At 52.0% G+C, this 16541-nt stretch overlaps 1 protein-coding gene across 2 annotated transcripts in view; it reads left to right on the plus strand.

Moving 5' to 3' along the window:
- The first annotated feature begins 1498 nt into the window (after positions 1–1498).
- Positions 1499–16541, plus strand: part of NFASC (neurofascin) — a 197777-nt gene continuing 182734 nt past the window's right edge. For both annotated transcript variants that reach the window (XM_069544498.1, XM_069544496.1), the window contains exon 1: positions 1499–1635. In XM_069544498.1, coding sequence (XP_069400599.1) covers positions 1529–1635 — 107 coding nt within the window. In that variant the 5' untranslated portion in view covers positions 1499–1528. The remainder of the gene's footprint in view (positions 1636–16541) is intronic.

Here is a 16541-nt window from a genome sequence, read left to right on the forward strand (position 1 = left end):
AGTCTTAACCACTGGACCACCAGGGAAATTCCCTGAACATGACTTTAAATGAGACCTCAGAGGGGACTGCCAAGGGAACTGTGGTTTGGGATGACAGATAGACTAGAAACTTCTTCCAAGTGCTCTTCCCGCCTAAGGTTATGTGATGCCCCAATCCAGATCTCTCCATGGTCTCAGGTGACAATGAGCTCGTGTCTCACTCAGCCTGCACTGGGCCTCACAGTTCCTAGTTCTGAGTTCAGTCCAGTTCAGTCGCTCAGTCCTGTCCAACTCTTTGCGACCCCATGAATCGCAGCATGCCAGGCCTCCATGTCCATCACCAACTCCCGGAGTTCACTCAAACTCACGTCCATCGAGTCAGTGATGCCTTCCAGCCATCTCATCCTCTGTCGTCCCCTTCTTCTCCTGCCCCCAATCCCTCCCAGCATCAAAGTCTTTTCCAATGAGTCAACTCCTCGCATGAGGTGGCCAAAGTCAGCTTTAGCATCATTCCTTCCAAAGAAATCCCAGGGCTGATCTCCTTCAGAATGGACTGGTTGGATCCCCTTGCAGCCCAAGAGACTCTCAAGAGTCTTCTCCAACACCACAGTTCAAAAGCATCAATTCTTCGGCGCTCAGCTTTCTTCACAGTCCAACTCTCACATCCATACATGACCACAGGAAAAACCATAGCCTTGACTCCTAGTTCTGAAGGGGTCATCTAATCAACTCTTCGTCGTCCAGTTGAGAAAACAGGCCCACAGAAAAGTATCTCACCACGTCAGAGAGTCAGAGTCAGAAGGAGACTTTGGATGTCTGGCCTCCCAGTCCTCGGCTTCCTCCCCCTTAACTCAAGTCTGGGCAGGGCCTGAGCCCATTTAAATGAAATTTCCCGCTTTTAAAAGACCACTCCACCATCAGCAGGTGTCACAGCATTGCTCAGGTCTCCAGTTCGGGATTCAGCAGCTCTCCAGGAAAGAAAAGCTCCTGAGAGTCTACCAGAAGTCTCCCTGGGAACAAGCCCCCCAAGGAGTCCCAGTCTGATGGTGGAGGGGCGTGCACAGGACAAACGCGATAGTCCCGGATAGCCCGCCAGCGTGTTCCCTCCTGCAGGTCTGGCTCGGCGAACGGAAACCGGAGCGGATCACTACCGTCCCCAACCCCGGTGCGCAGAGGCCGGGGGTCCGTGCGAAGAGAAAGGCGGCGCGGGCGGGGCCCGCAAGCCTCTAGCCCGCGCCGCGCCAGGCCCTGCCGGGTCCCGGCCCGCGCGCTCCCGCGTCCGGCCCTCCCCCCCTCCCCCTCCCCTCCCCCCTCCCCCTCCCCTCCCCCCTCCCCCTCCCCTCCCCCCTCCCCCTCCCCTCCCCCCTCCCCCTCCCCCCCTCCCCCTCCCCTCCCCCTCCCCCTCCCCTCCCCTCCCCCTCCCCCGCCGCTCCCCTCCTCTCCCTTCCCCCTCCCCCGTCCCGGCGCGCGCGGGGAGGCGCGGGCGCGCGCACGCAGGCGGTCGGGGGCGCGCGGCCGCCGGGGCGCGCACGGGCCGCGCTCTGCCCTAATGCGGCGGCGGGCGGCGAGCGGCGCTGCGGGGGACGACAGGCAAGCGGCGGCGCGGGCGGCGGACAGCGCCGGCTGCACCCGGGGCCGGAGCCCCAGCCCTTGCAGGTAGGCACGCGCGGAAGCCGGAGACGAGCTGCGGGTGGAACGGGGTCGTGGAGGCCCGTCCAGCGCCGTCCCCTTGCTCCCGCCCTTCTCTGCCTGTCTCCATCTCTCACCCAAGCCCATCCCCTCCTTCCACGCCGCGACCTCTCCCTCCGCGTCGTCACCTGCCCGAGCCCCGAGTCTGCACCGGGACCCTGCCCGACCCGGCTCCCCGCCCCAGCCCCCCGCACGCCTTTGCTCCTTGGCCGCCTCCCCTCCCCCTCCCTCCCCTCCGTCTCTTCGCCTGTCCTTCCGTCCCCGCCGCACCCCGAGCTCTCCCCTGACCTGTTTACCACCGCACCCCACTTTGTGCGACCCCGTCCCTTCTGTTTTCCCTTCCCCGCACCCCCGCCTCCCTCCTGCCCTTACTGCTCCGGCCCCCGATTCATGCCCCCGTCCCTCCGTGTGCGTCTCTCTATCAGCTCCCTCGCAGTTTCTGTCCCCACCGCGTCCCTTCTGCACACCGGGGCCCAGCCCCTTCCCAGCTGCCTCCTGGTGTCCGCCTCCACTTCTCCAGAAGGCCGTCTTCTCCCCCTTGGCTGTTACCTGGCGAGCCCCCCATCACTTTCCCCACCTGCCCTTCCTGGTGCTGTTTGTAGCCACACAGACTTGTCCCAAGCCCCCTCACCTGCCCCTGGGCCCTCCTCCTCTGCTTGGGGAGGCCTAGGACTCTGAAGGCCCTGTGTGCTCACTGTGGCAGAATCCACTTATACCCCTTTCTGCGTGTTTGATCCTATTCATGGCTCCGCGGTGGGGAAGGGCAAAGATGCTGCGTGTTATTAGGCCTCTCTTATGTTCCTCTTGAGCCACTGTCTGCCTGTGGCTGTTCAGGTTTGTTTCCTAGAGGGATGGGGGTGGGGGGAGGAGGTGCTAAGCTTAGGAAAACTAGAAAGGAGGAGAAGCAGAATCCAAAGAATGGCTTCACGGCCTCTTCCTGGTCTTGGTCTGAGCCCTGGGATGCAAAGGCCTGGATGAGGAGCCTCTCTGGAGGGCAGGAAGATTTCAGATTTTAGAAAGGATTCTTTCACAGCCTCCAAGTCAGCACTTTGGCATCGAGAGCTGTCATGAGTGTAGCCCATGGGCTGGGCTGAGTGGGCAGAGTGCTGAATCACCTTAGGCTCTGGTCCCCATGGCAGTCCCTCTTGCCCTGAGCTGGGTTCTGTGCCTCATTCCTTACTTGGCATTTGGCAGTGGTGTGTGTGTGTGTTGGGCAGAGATCCCTCCTTCCTCAGCCCAACGGAGTGGATGACGATGTCCCTTTTCTGTCTGTCTGTCTCCCTGGCCTGAGGGCCCGGTGTGTATTATCTACCCTTGGAACTCGGATGAGACCTTGCTGGGCCCTAATCACGTCTCCAGCAAGGGCAGACCACAGGGCTTGGAGACCCAGGTGGGCAGGAAGCAGATTTTTTGTCTAGAGCTGGAGACCAGCAGATTCACAACCCGTTGAACTTGAACCATAAGTAAGAGAGGCCCAGGGAAAACGTGTAGAGACCCTGGAGACTGGTCACACCGGCTGGTGGAACAGAGGGAGGAGGAGGACAGGAGCCTGCCCCTAGCCCCCCACCCCCACCTCCCCCCACCCCCCCGCCGCCGTATAGGGGCGATTGGATTTGGTGGCTTTGCATTGCAGGAAGATTTAAAGAAGATGGGGGTGGGATCTGCTCTGCCTCTAATAATTCTGCTTTTTGTCCTGATAGAACTGGCACTTCGGAGGGAGTAATTTCTTCCTCCCCTGTTTAGATTCAGCTGAAGGTGTGTGTGTGTGTCTGTGTGTGCGCGCGCACAGGCACGTGCGTGTGTATAGAAAGAGAGAGAGCAAAGAGAATGAGAAAGAATAACACAAATGAGGAAAGAGACTGTTACACTTAGCCCAAAAATTGTGTTTGGCACCGCGAACCAGGCAATGGCAGCCCAATTCCTGCCCTGGGGACCTCAGCTAAAAATCCCAAGTCTTAAATTGGAGGTTGAGAGCAAATTGCTGGTGGATCCTGCCCCTTCTCCACAAGGCTCCCTCACTTTAGAATAGAGTGGACTCCTTCAGCTCATGAGCAGCGTCTCTGAATGGACAGGCACAGGCAGGGCCCAGCAAGGGGCTGGGGGTTCGAGTGTGCTGCTGGGGGACTGGCTGTCCTCTGCTTTGTCAGTCTTCCGCGTTCCTCCCCGCATGAGTGGGGTGGGGTGGTGGCTTCCCCTGGCATCAGCATTCCCAGGGCTCACAGCTTTTCCTGCTCCAGGGAGGAGGTATCACCTGGAGCCATCTTTGAGAGCTGATTGGATTAAGTTACTGATGTTGAAATGCTTGCTTGGGGCTCAGGTTTAGTGGGGGATTCTGATAATTGTGTATATATCTCCTAGTTCTGTGCAGCGCATCTCATCTCTCATCGCTTGTTTGATATCACAGAGGCTATGGCAGGGAGAAATTGAGGCACACAGAATGGAAAGCCAGCTCTCTGTGGGTTGAGACAGGCTGGGCTTATGGGGTCAGGCTGTATCGGTCAGGGGTACATTGAGGAGGTGGCCGGTGTTTGGGGGTTGGGTTCTTGCTTTGGATATCTGGTGGCAGAGGCACAGAAGATGGTCCTGTTTCTGCAGTGACGGAGAGACAGGATTCCAAGCTTCCTGTTACTTAGTTGTTGCAGTGTGTTCCCTTTCCCTGGTGCCCCTCTTCTCTAAGATCATCCAAGAGCTGGAGTGTGAGGATCATCACTTAGTCTTTAGAAAAAGAGATTCCTAGGAACCTAGAAAGAGAGGGGCAGAGAAGTTCAGTCTTCAGTCTGTTTGGCTTGGGAGAAGAGGAGGGGAAGGAAGTAAGGGGAATTTAAGGCTGGTTACATACTTTCTCATTCAACAAATGCTAGTTAAATCCTACAGTGTGCTAGGTGCTGGGATCATAGAGATGGAAAGTAAAACAGGGTCTCTCAGAGCTGCCAGTGTGATGGGAAAGAGAGACAAGCGATCAGACAAATAGCACAGATAAGCTTGAGTGAGGACATGGGGCCAGGGATGAGGGACGTCTTTCCCTCCAGCGGCATCAGCCCCCTCCACCGCAGCTGGGAAGAGGGCTCGGTTGGTGTTGTCTAAATAGGGCCCAGGGCTGACTTGGAGGTTGAATGTGAGGAAGAAGGTGGTGCAAGATATTAGCAGATCCCTGACTCGGGGAAGAGGTGGTGTTCTGCATGCAGCTGAACCCTGCTCGCTGCTGCCTCAGCCTGATGGGGGAACCCTGGGACGAGACTGAGGCTCCTCAACTCTCCCATTCTCATTTCTTAAGCACTTGTATTTTAGGGGCAAAGGATGGTCAAAATATGCTTAGAATGTCAGAGTGAGCCAGAGGAAAGAGGCCCAGGATCTGCCCTCAGGGAGCTCCTAACTGATGGAGAGACAGCGAGTACAGATACTTGCTCAGGAGCAAGGTGAGTAAAGTCATTGTGAGCTCGACATGGGCAGAAGGGTCTCGGAGTTCTGGGAGGTCACGGTCAGGTGGGGGTCATCGGAGAAATTCAGATAGGAGGGAGGAGGCTGATGGTGACAGAGGGATCCGTAGAAGCTACACTCTTGAGCACAGGTTGCCGTGAACATCCACGGCAGCCCAGGATAAAGACAGCCATCCTCACCTTTCTGAGGAAGCCCCCTCCTCCCTACACATCTGCTTTACCTCGTTTCATTAGTGTGTCCCAAGCCTTTGAATATATCCTCGGGCATATTGTTGTATGCCCAACTAAGCTACATGTTGGGCATATAAGTTGAGTTGGAGTTACAGAAATGAAAACAAATGTAAGTTCACTACAAGAAATGCTCCGCCAGAGGCAGATGGCTTCCTGGCCTTGCAGGAGCGTGGCTGAGGGGTCCTGGCGGGCAGGAGGGCCTGGGATGACTGCACCGCCCTGTTTGGATCGACGGCCGCTTTGGCTAGAAAAGCCTCATGTCAGACTTTTGAGCGTTTACTCCCAATGCCCAGCTAGGGCTCAGGCCTGGCGGCAAGGGCAGACGTTAAATGTGTGCGGCCTGGTCCCTGGGGCTTCAGGGAGGGCTCTGGGAGCTAATGACTGTGCTGGGTGCTTGAGGAGGCGCTTCTCACAGCTTTGCTGACCCGGGGCATTGGTCAGACTTTGCCAGCCAGCTTGAGATCTCTTGATCCACCCTCTTTGCTTAGGTTTTGAGACAAGCGAGGAAAAATAAAAGTGGCGTAATACAAAAGTGGCACCAAAGTGGTATCGTATAACTAAGTCTTCAGACCCTGGGCAGTGAGATTTCCAAGGAAGCAGTTATGCCTCAGTATGGCTTATGGAGTCAGGGACGTGACAGCATTGTGAAAACTGCTCAGCTTTGGCTTCAGACAGACCTTCTGTCAAAGCTTGGTTCTTCTACTTATTGGCTGAGGAGCTTCAGTCTCCCCGTCTGTAAAATGGGACTGTTAATATGAAGTTTGCAGAGCTGTGTTAGGGATTACATGTGATAAGACAGAGGAGACTCCAGCACCCTCCCTGGCCAGCAGTAAATACCAAATGCTAACTATTCTTCACAGGGGGGTGAAAAGGGAGCTGAACCTTGAAAGGTCAGTAGAGTTTTGGTAAGGAAGGGAAGGTGAGAATTTTCTAGATGAGGGAACCCACCAGGGGTATAAGCAAGAACTCTGTGGAATCAGATTCTCTGGAAAGAAGTGACGTGCCTCCCCTGCCTGCTCGCCCCATTTTCCTGCAGTAGAGCCTTACCGAAGGGACATCATCACGAACAGCAGGAGGGGCTTGTTTTACTTCCAGCCCCATCATTCAGTGCAGTTCAGCTCGGTCGCTCAGTCGTGTCCGACTCTTTGTGACCCCATGGACTGCAGCACGCCAGGCCGCCCTGTCCATCATGAACTCCGGAGCTTGTCCAAACTTCTATCCATCGAGTTAGTGATGCCATCATTAACAGAGCTTCAATATGTTTCTCTCTCTCTGTAACACTAGAAGATTGCTGAAAGTCTCTAGTCCCAGAAGCTCGTGTCTCTGGAATTTATGTTATGGATTAATTTCTTGTCTTGCCTTCCCTCTCCCAAAAGCCATGCCTTGGAAAAGTCGGAGTGCCTGGGCCTGTCGGATCATCCCCGCCGGCTGTCACCATCTCCACTGACTCCACCAGCCCCTCTGACCCCGTAGCTCCCCTCCTCTGGGAAGCAGCTGTCTGAGCATCTGCCTTCTCCTTCACCTGCTCCCGCTCACTCTTCCCCTCCCAGACTGGGCCAGGCCCTCCTGAAAGGCCTCCCTGGCAGCCCATCTCCCCAGCATTATGATGCTAATCGTGTTGTTAATTTTTCTGAGATGCAGAAAGAAAGCCCCAATCTGTTCTAATGAATTTAATTAGAGAGGGGCTTGGAGGGCTTCAGAACCTCTTACCAGGATCACAGTAAACAGGGTTAACGAGATAAACAGCTTGGGAGCAGCGGCTCAAGGGTAGGAAGGGAGGATTTCTGACTCAGTCCTAGAGTGAGGAAGCTCTTGGCACTGGAGTTAGAGGAAGGCTCTGTGAGCTGTTGCTCACCATGTGGGTTCCCTTTTGGGTTCCTTCTGCCTGCCCCACGCAGTCCCATGGACATAGTTGTATATCTAGGTCTGTCCTTGGGTAACAGGAACCTCTGGGGAGGTCTTACTATTCTTATCATCATCACCAAACATTTATTGAGCATGTGCTATGTGGGTAATGGGTACCACACCGTCTTCTGGAGCAAAATGGAGGCTCACAAGACCTTGTCTCTACTCTAATGGAGATAAGATATATATATATTCAAATATAAGAAACAGTTGCTAATTCCGGACAGTAAATGCTGAAAGGTTGACAGGAGATTATATTGGGCTTGGACGATCTGGAAAAGCCTCTTGAAGGAGGAGATAATTGAGGGGGATCTTGAGACCTCGAGATTTGAAGACTTGGTAATCAGAGCTACCGGAGGACTGCAGATTCGGTGGCAGGAATGTGCAGGGGTGTTTGAGTCACGATGAGTAAATGGCATCGCTTGTGTGGTGGATGCATGCAATTCAGTAGTGAGGGACGTTTTTGGAGCACGGTACTGAGACACGGTCATAGGGGTCCCTGAGTGCCGGGGTCTACTTTTCTAACCTGATCACGCTGCAGTCTCGCTGCTTTCCCTCTCTGAGCACTTAGAATGGTCGGCTTGGGGAAGGGCTTGGGACAGGTTGATTGTGGCCCTGATGCTGGGCTCACTTGCCTGCATCCAGTTGAGACCAACTGGGGTCGGTTGACCAGATGCTAAATTTTGTTCTCAGATCTTGTGACTTTCGGGGATGAGAGTGAATGGCTGGCAGAGCAATTCCAAGGACTTTTCCCAGTGATGATAGTTCCTGGCCAATTTGCTTTGGCAGTAACACTTTTTTGCAAGAATTCAGTGGAATCTTCCAGTTCCAGGCTCAGTGAATTTCATAACTCATCTCTTTCTATTACTAAGAGTTCTTTGAATGTATGTGTATACAAGTATATGTATGTTTATGTGTGCGTGTCGCTTTTGCTATTGAAATTGTTTCAACTGGATTCTCATTCTAACGTGATCTTTACTTGCAATACAAAAGTTATTAAACTCTTCTGGGTCTTAATTTCTCCATGTGCGTGAGGGAAAGAACCATCCCAGTATCCTATTGCATGTGGATCTGGAAGCTGGTGCTTTGAGAACAGGATTTTAAACACAAAGGGGGTCATATAACAATCATTTTGACAAGAAGTAAAATGTTGAGCTGAAATTTTAAGCCAGTTCTCACTCCCCTTTGGAAGCTCTTGACTTGTAAGACCAGTCCGAATTTTATTTGGGGGCACCAACAAAATTATGTTTTTTGTTATTTTCCATAGTCGGTCTGGGCTTACGCCTAATTAGCAGTGGGGTGAGTGCGCTGCGGTCAGGTATCGGTTGGCCTGTCCACGGATGTCTGTATGAGAAACCTTGTTATAATGCCAGTATTATAATACACTGTGCGATATTTTTCCCCGTGTTAAAGGTGACGTGTTCTCTGAGGCCACAGGCAGTTTTCCTGTGCTGTGACGTAGGAAAGGACAGAAACAGGATCTCTTTCTGATCGTCATCACACACTGAGTGGAAATGAAGCCTTTGTGACTCATGTTGGAAGCTAAACCAGGGTCTCTAGCTGTTCCCAGCTCTGAGCTGTGCCTTGGTTTGTTTTTTTTTTTTTTTTTACATGGTGTTCTTGCATCTGCGGTTAGTCTTTGAAGCCTCTGTTATGAGCATAGCACACTTCCGGGTGGCAACTTGTTTTAAGAGAATCTTCAACTCAGAGAATGTTAGAGATGGTTTCATCTAAGATCATTATTTTACGATCAAAATGTCTAGTTGCTGGCAAAAGTAGGTCTTCCATGTACCAGGACACTGGGAACTTTAAACTCTGCATATGAACCTAGTAATTGTACAATTGTAATTAAGTTCCTTAAAGCATGATCTAAACTAGAAATGCCTTGGTATGTCAGAAAAGAGAGGATACCAGTGTAGACTAAAGTCCTTTGGGAAGATTTTGAAGACGCAGGGGCTGATCTGGGTCCCCAGAGATGGGTAGGAGATAAAGGTAAGGAAACGGGCTAAAGGAGCATAATCAAAGGTTTAGAGGAGGGGAGTGGTCCTCTGGCATTGACTTGGCCAGGCTGGAACAGTGGAAGGTACAGCTGGAGGGGCCAGCTGGGGCCAGACTCCAGAGAGTCCTTAATCTGACTAGAAATTGGACTTTGTCTTGAAGTTGGTGAGGAGCATTTAGGCTTCTTAGCTGAGCTTGCTCTTGTTCTGACGACAAGATGGTGGCATTAGGAGACATGAGTGACATCCCTGCATAGGCAGTGCTGTCTGGGGAGTGTTGTTTCTGAAGGGTGTCTCGGGCAATGGGGAGGACTGGAACGCTTCCTTGGCAGGCAGGGAGCTTTGTCGCTGTCCAGGGTGCTGACCTGCCATCTGAAAGATTTTTCTCCCCAGTGATGCCATGTTAAAAGGTAAAGCCAGGGAATGCTTAGAACCATCCAAGAGGGATCTGGAAAACAGTTCTGGCTAGGACTAGGTAGCATGTGGGCTTTTTGGCACCAAATTGGTTTGCAGCATTTGACTTCACAATCTTCGTGATGAAAGCAAGAGTTTGGGTTAGGAGAAACTAGTAATAGCCCTTTTAAGAAGGAGAGACCGTGTGTGTGTGCACATATGCATGTTAAAATGACCCAGTTTGTAGCCTTGTAAATTTTGCCTTAGAGTGTTTGTGTTTACATGAGACTCCCAGCACATTGCCTCTTTCATTGTGAAAAGGTACTCTTTCTACCCAACATTCTGAAATGTGCCTAAAACCTCTCCAGCACACCTGGATAGAACAACAGAAGTCCCCAGAAGACCCTACTCATTTCTTTAAATGAAAATCTAGATGTTCAATATTCGTGCTGTCCAATAGAGCCTTCTGTGATGGTGGGCCTATTCTGTATCAGCATTGTCCAGCACGGTAACCACTGGCCGCACTTAGCTGTTGAGCACTTGAAACGTGGCTAATGTGATTGAGAACTGAAATTTTAATTTAATTTAAATATCCTGCACAGCTCTAGTGTCAGAATCTTTGCAATTTGCCTCTTACATTTGCATATTTGTCTCTCACACTTGAATCTGTTTGACTTAGAACAAAAGTGGACTTTTGAACGGGGAGGAGTTTGACGCACTGCTGGAGAAGGCGTCATGCTGAATCTGAACTGAAGGTCTGTACGTGGCTATGAGTTTTGCCATTTTTGTCACAGTGAGAACAACCATACGTGATGCACTGCGGTTTTCCTTTCAAGGGCAGGGAGAAGGCTCCTTGGATTCTGGCTCTAGTCCCAGGGACCTGATCCGAGACTTTCTGGAGCCCTGAATGGGCCAGGAACTCAGTGTGTAAGGCTCTGGACACTTGACTCTGTGGTGAGATGGGGTACAGATTTTGTACTGTAAAAGTAGATGTCAGATGTTTGTGGGCATTCAACAGAGAGAAGTTCCCGGTCTTGATTCATCTTCCTTTCTGACTGTAGGCGTCATTTCATCTTGTTTACCTGGATGTGGTCAGTGGTAGAAATACCAGAGGGGAAAACGCTTTAAAATGCCAATCAATAGGCAAGTAATAACAAACTGTCAAAAAACTGGAATAGAAAATTTCCATTGTGTTGTTATGAGTCTGTGCACAGAGGTCTGTGTAAGCTTATCCTAAATATGTTTGATTTCTTTGCATCTCAGTCTTAGGCTTTCTGTGTATAAGTCTAGTTTTCTTAACCAGAGTGTGTGCTTTTTGAAGCCATGCTTTCTAGTTTTCTTACATAGAATCTCAGTTTTCTGATAATAATCCTTAATAAATGCCTGCTTGTGAGTAGCTCTTTGTTACCCTGGAGCTCTGGGTTTGACTCCTAGAAAATGCATGTGCATGAATACAGATAATATTTCTCAAACCCCTGCTGGGCCTAAGCCTCTGTGCTTGGTATTACGGGCAGTGACAAAGGAGGAGCCAGGGAGGGTCGATCTCAGTCTAACAGGAGAGCAAAGGCCAGCACGTGAGAAAAATTACACACACACACACACACTGATGGAAACAAAGACTGAGGCAGCGGGGGGTGCAGAGCTGGGGGAGGGGCGCGGGCCGCTGGCAGGACCGCCCTGTGTGTGTGTGTCTCTGGCCTTCTCTTGAGGATTCCCTCCTTTGCGAGGCTTAGCCGGTACCAGCCACCCTGTGCCTGCAGAGACAGAGCTGCCTTTATGGTGGGTCGGGCTGCCCACTGTCCTGAGGCTGGGCTGAGGCGCTGCTGTCCTGAGCTTGCCTCTTCTGTGGTGGAGACGCTCCGATGGGGGGAGGGAGATGCAAGGGGAAGAAACTCCTTTTTCTTCTTGTCACTGAAACCGTGGCAGGGTCCTGCTCTCAGATTCCCTCCTGCTCGCAGAGGGGCTTGCTGGGGCTCCGGCGGCTCTGGTCCATGGAGCAGCATCGTGCAGGCTCAGGTGTGACTCTGCGGGGACAGGAGGTGCAGAGCTGAGTGAGGCGGCTCCCCGCTTTCAGCCCAGCTCTCCTCTCAGGGGTGTGCCCTGCATGGTGGGGAGCAGGTGGGCTGTATCTCTCAGCAGGGCTGGGAGGGCCTTCTCTGATTGACTCTCAGGACGGAGCCTGCCCTTGCCCATCCTCCACCTGCCCGTGAGTCCCTGGGGATCTTGTTAAAGTGCGGGGCAGAATCAGTGGCTTTGGACTGGGCCTGAGCATCTGCATTTCTGACAAGCTCCGAACTGGGGCTGGTACCACTCATCAGTAAACCGCACCGATTGGCAGCGCCCTGCACGTGTGTTCTCAAGCTGGCAACGAGTTAGCTTCACCTGGAGAGATGTTCAGATGTGCTGATGCTGGGACCCACTTGCTGCCCATTAAATCACAGTCGCTAAGAGTCGAACCTCAGCGCAGGAGCGTTTCAGTTTCCTCTCGGTGATCTGTAACGTTATTTACTGGTTTATTTTTGGCTGTGCTGGGTCTTCACCGTGCACGGGCGTTTCTCTAGGTGGGGCCGGCAGGGGTCTGCCCTTGTTGCAGCACGTGGGCCTCTCACGCGGTGGCCTTTCTCGTGCAGGGCACAGGCCCTAGGCACACGGGCTTCGGCGGTTGTGGCGCACAGGCACGGTTGCTGTTCCCTGGCTCTAGAGCACAGCACGTGGGCTCCGCTGCTCTGAGGCATGAGGGGTCTTCTCAGACCAGACATCCCATCCACGTCCCCTGCCTTGGCAGGCGGATTCTGTACACGGAGCCACCAGGGAAGCCTCTCGTTGATTCTAATGTACAACCCAGGCTGAGAAGCACTGACTCTCTGGATGGGTTTTCTCCTCCTCGGACCTGCTTTTCACCTGGCTATTTATTCGTCTCTTAGCCCAAGAGATAAGAAGTGCCTTGAGGGCGCGGAATGTCTTATCCGCCAGCCTTGCCCACCAGCAGTCCTCAGTTAGCACACGGGCAGTCAGCTCAGCTGGCCGTATCACGCTGACCTCTGCTCCCAGAGGCGCACCACCAGCCGTGAGGCACAGAAGCCGGTGGCTGGCATGGGGTAGGCTGGTGCTGTTCCTGGAGCCGGTCACGTGGGCCTCCAGCCCTGCATTCAGGCCCAGGACAGAGTAGACTTAGAAGAAGCAAACAGTAAATGGATGATTATTCTAGTATCGGGTGGCAGGACGGGCACTGGGTCAGGGATCTGAAGGACTAGAACCAGTTATTTACCCTTCTTTAGCTTTAATTTTCTCAGTTGTGAAGTGGGGATAATAATGCCTACCTAACAGGACTGTGTAAGAGCTGTATAGGAGAAGGCGCTCTATAAACGCTGGCGTGCACTTAAGCGCGTGTGTTTGTGTAAGGGTCCGTTTGCACAGTGGCTGGCTGAGCTGTAGGTGCTGGGCTTCCAGCCTTGTCGGAAGAGCCTCCCTGGTCCCACCGTGTGTGCCTCTGTCCGCAGGACAGCCAGGGGCTGAGGGAGGCACGGCTGACTGGACATCGGCCCTGTGTCAAGAACTGTGCTAGATGCGTGCCTTCTGCTGATTCACTGACCTGTCACAGCCTTGGACTGGATATTTATCCCCATCACTTGGAAGGGGAGAGGCTCAGAATGGGCCTGAAGTAGGTTATCTCTGAGTGGCAAAGCTGGGATTGAATCTGATTCCAAAGTCATTCCTGGCTCATTACCCAATGGACAGCTCTGAATTCCAATATGTGCTGATGGTCCCTTGTTTGAGAAGTTTACGTGTCTGAGAGTCACTTGTATTGAAGAGTGAGATAAAAGTCTGGGAACACAGAAGCTCCGGTCTTCTGTTAGGAAATGTTAGGGTCTGATGGCCCTGGAGCCTTCTGAGTCTTGACCAACATGATACTGTAACACCACGGCTCAGAGGCTTCATCAGGACCCGGGGTGGAAGCTACGGCCCCTTCCCCATGCAAGAATCACCATCTGCCCCCGCGGTGCCCTCTCTGCTGGGCGGAGCCTCTGAGCCCAGCTCTCGTCTGCTTTGCCTGTCTAGGCTTGCCTTTCATGCTGGTGCTCTGTAAGAAAATGGGGCCCTGAAAGGGGACACTCCCAGGAGCCTCCTTTATGCACAAGTGTGACATCGGCAGATGGTTTTCATCTCCTGGCACCCGAGCTCCCACCCTGCGGTGTGTTGGGGGGTCTTCTCCAGTAGACCCAGTGCAGAGAGGAGACCCAATATCTGCTGTCCTCCTGTCCGCCTCTCTAAGCTCAGTAATGCTGCCATTATTACAAGGACACACCCTGGCAGAAGCTATCTTGGCTAAGCTGTTGAGTGAAAGAGAGAGGAGGGCTGTCTTCATGGTCTGACCAGTTATGGAGGGACCTACCTCATCCAGGTGCTTATCTGTCTTTACTTGGAGTTGGAAGAGTTCTTTAATTAAAGACCTTATCAGGTGTTAGCTGAGACTAATGGAATCCATACTTAGAGGACCCCCCCAAAAAAAAAATTTGACCGTAGGATGGGAATTTCCTCTCCTGTGTATCTGGGTAGGAAACGCAGGCATGACGGTACACGCGCTGCAGATATCCCAGGTTGTGGCTTTGGTGTGAATTTCTAATGCTCCTCACTGAGAAATGACTGACTCTCTCTTCTTATATCTGGTCCACATTTACCCTCTTGCTCTGTTCCAGTTTGACTGGTTTTTTCCTCTCGTACATGCCATGAAATTCTGGGCTGAGATGCTGCTTTCCTGTTTCAAAGCCAGTATGACAACATCCAGACCTCTCCTAGACTTTGTTGATGAGTTGTTCAGTGTTTACTTTTAAGTACAGAGTGTTTATGCGTTGTGTTGCTTCAGTATTTTCTCTGCTAAATCTCCATTTCGTATTTTGGCTTTTCTTTCTCTCTGAGTGTCCCTAGGGTTTTCTGTTTCTGAGAGCTCTGTTTCCTGTCTCTGGTTGTGCACGATCAGCATATGCTGCCCTTCTGATAAGAATAAGGACGTCCAGTTAGGCCTGGGCTGAAAACTGAATCCTCTTGTCACCTGGAGGAACGGATGCTTTTGAACTGTGGTGTTGGAGAAGACTCTTGAGAGTCGCTTGGACTGCAAGGTGATCCAACCAGTCCATCCAAAGGAAATAAGTCCTGAAAATTCATTGGAAGGACTGATGCTGAAGCTAAAACTCCAATACTTTGGCCACCTGATGTGAAGAACTGACTCACTGGAAAATATCCTGAAGCTGGGAGGGATTGGGGGCAGGAGGAGAAGGGGATGACAGAGGATGAGATGGTTGGATGGTATCACCAACTCAATGGACATGAGTTTGAGCAAGCTCTGGGAGTTGGTGATGGACAGAAAAGTGTGTTGTGCTGCAGTCCATGGGGTCACAAAGAGTCGGACACGACTGAGCGACTGAGCTGAACTGACTGATAACCCAGAAGCTTGGCCACCCACAACCTGTCTGTGTAACACTGTTAAATACCCTGTCTAACTTAGAGGTCTGTGGTCTTAGTACTTTAGTCTTTTTCACTCTCCCGGACTGGGGTGTTCCAGCACAACCCGTCCTGGGTTGTATAGGAATCAGCGTGAGCCTCCTGGGCTCTGGGACTTGGGTGGGTTTGGCCGGTGGCCCCGGGTCCCTGGCTCTTCCTTCTTCATCTGGCTGCCTTCACGCAGTGGGGGCCTTCATGCTGCACTGACAGATGTGGAGTGTGCAGGTTAGGGGAGTTCAGTTCAGTTGCTCAGTCCTGTCTGACTCCTTGTGACCCCATGGACTGCAGCACACCGGCTTCCCTGTCCATCACCAACTCCTGGAGTTTACTCAGACTCATGTCCCTTGAGTCGGTGATGCCATCCAACCATCTCATCCTCTGTTGTCCCCTTCTCCTCCTGCCTTCAATCTTTCCCAGCATCAGGGTCTTTTCCAAGGAGTCAGTTCTTCACATCAGGTGGCCAAAGTATTGGAGCTTCAGCTTCAGCATCAGTCCTTCCAAAGAATATTCAGGACTGATTTTCTTTAGGATAGATGGGTTGGGTCTCCTTCCAAGGGACTCTCAAGAGTCTTCCCCAACACCACAGTTCAAAAGCATCAATTCTTTGGTGCTCGGCTTTCTTTATAGTCCAACTCTCACATCCATATGTGACTACTGGAAAAACCATAGCTTTGGCTAGATGGATCTTTGTTGGCAAAGTAATGTCTCTGCTTTTTAATATGCTGTCTAGGTTGGTCATAGCTTTTTTTTCCAAGGAGCAAGTGTCTTTTAATTTCATGGCTCTAGTCACCATCTGCCAAGATAAAAGGGGGCTTCCCCTGGTTGTTCAGCAGAAAAGAGTCTGCCTGCAGCTCAGGAGCTAGAGGACACGTGGGGTCAATCCCTGGGTTGGGAAGATTCCCTGGAGGAAGCTATGGCAACCCACTCCACTTTTCTTGCTTGGAGAATGCCATGGACAGAAGAACCTGGTGGGCTAAATCCGTAGGGCTGAAAAGAGTCCTGCACAACTGAAGCAACTTAGCACGCATGCAAGATAAAATGAGATGCAGCAAAAGACTATGAGTGCTGTGTGGCTGGACCCTTCTGGAAGGTTCCGGTGCAGGAGCGGGGTCAGGGCCCCATTCCAAGTCAAACTGAGAAAGTCCCTGAACACATCCCGTGGTTCCTCTGCATTATTAAGCCTTGAAAAATAAAGAAAAAGCTTTTGGATGGCAACCTAAAAAATTACAGTGGGGCTTCTGAGAGCAAGAATGCTTTTGTTTCTCACCAGGCTGGTGACATCATGTTGGGTCTACCCAGATGTGTTATGTCGGGGACAGACTAAAACAGGCCAAGGACTACTCAGTAGTGGCTAAAGATATTCTATTGCCCTGGACTATTTTTTCTCCCGATCATTTGCCTGCGTTCTTTT

The sequence above is a fragment of the Ovis canadensis genome, chromosome 12 (genome assembly GCF_042477335.2).
Source record: "Ovis canadensis isolate MfBH-ARS-UI-01 breed Bighorn chromosome 12, ARS-UI_OviCan_v2, whole genome shotgun sequence".
Taxonomy (NCBI): Eukaryota; Metazoa; Chordata; class Mammalia; order Artiodactyla; family Bovidae; genus Ovis; species Ovis canadensis.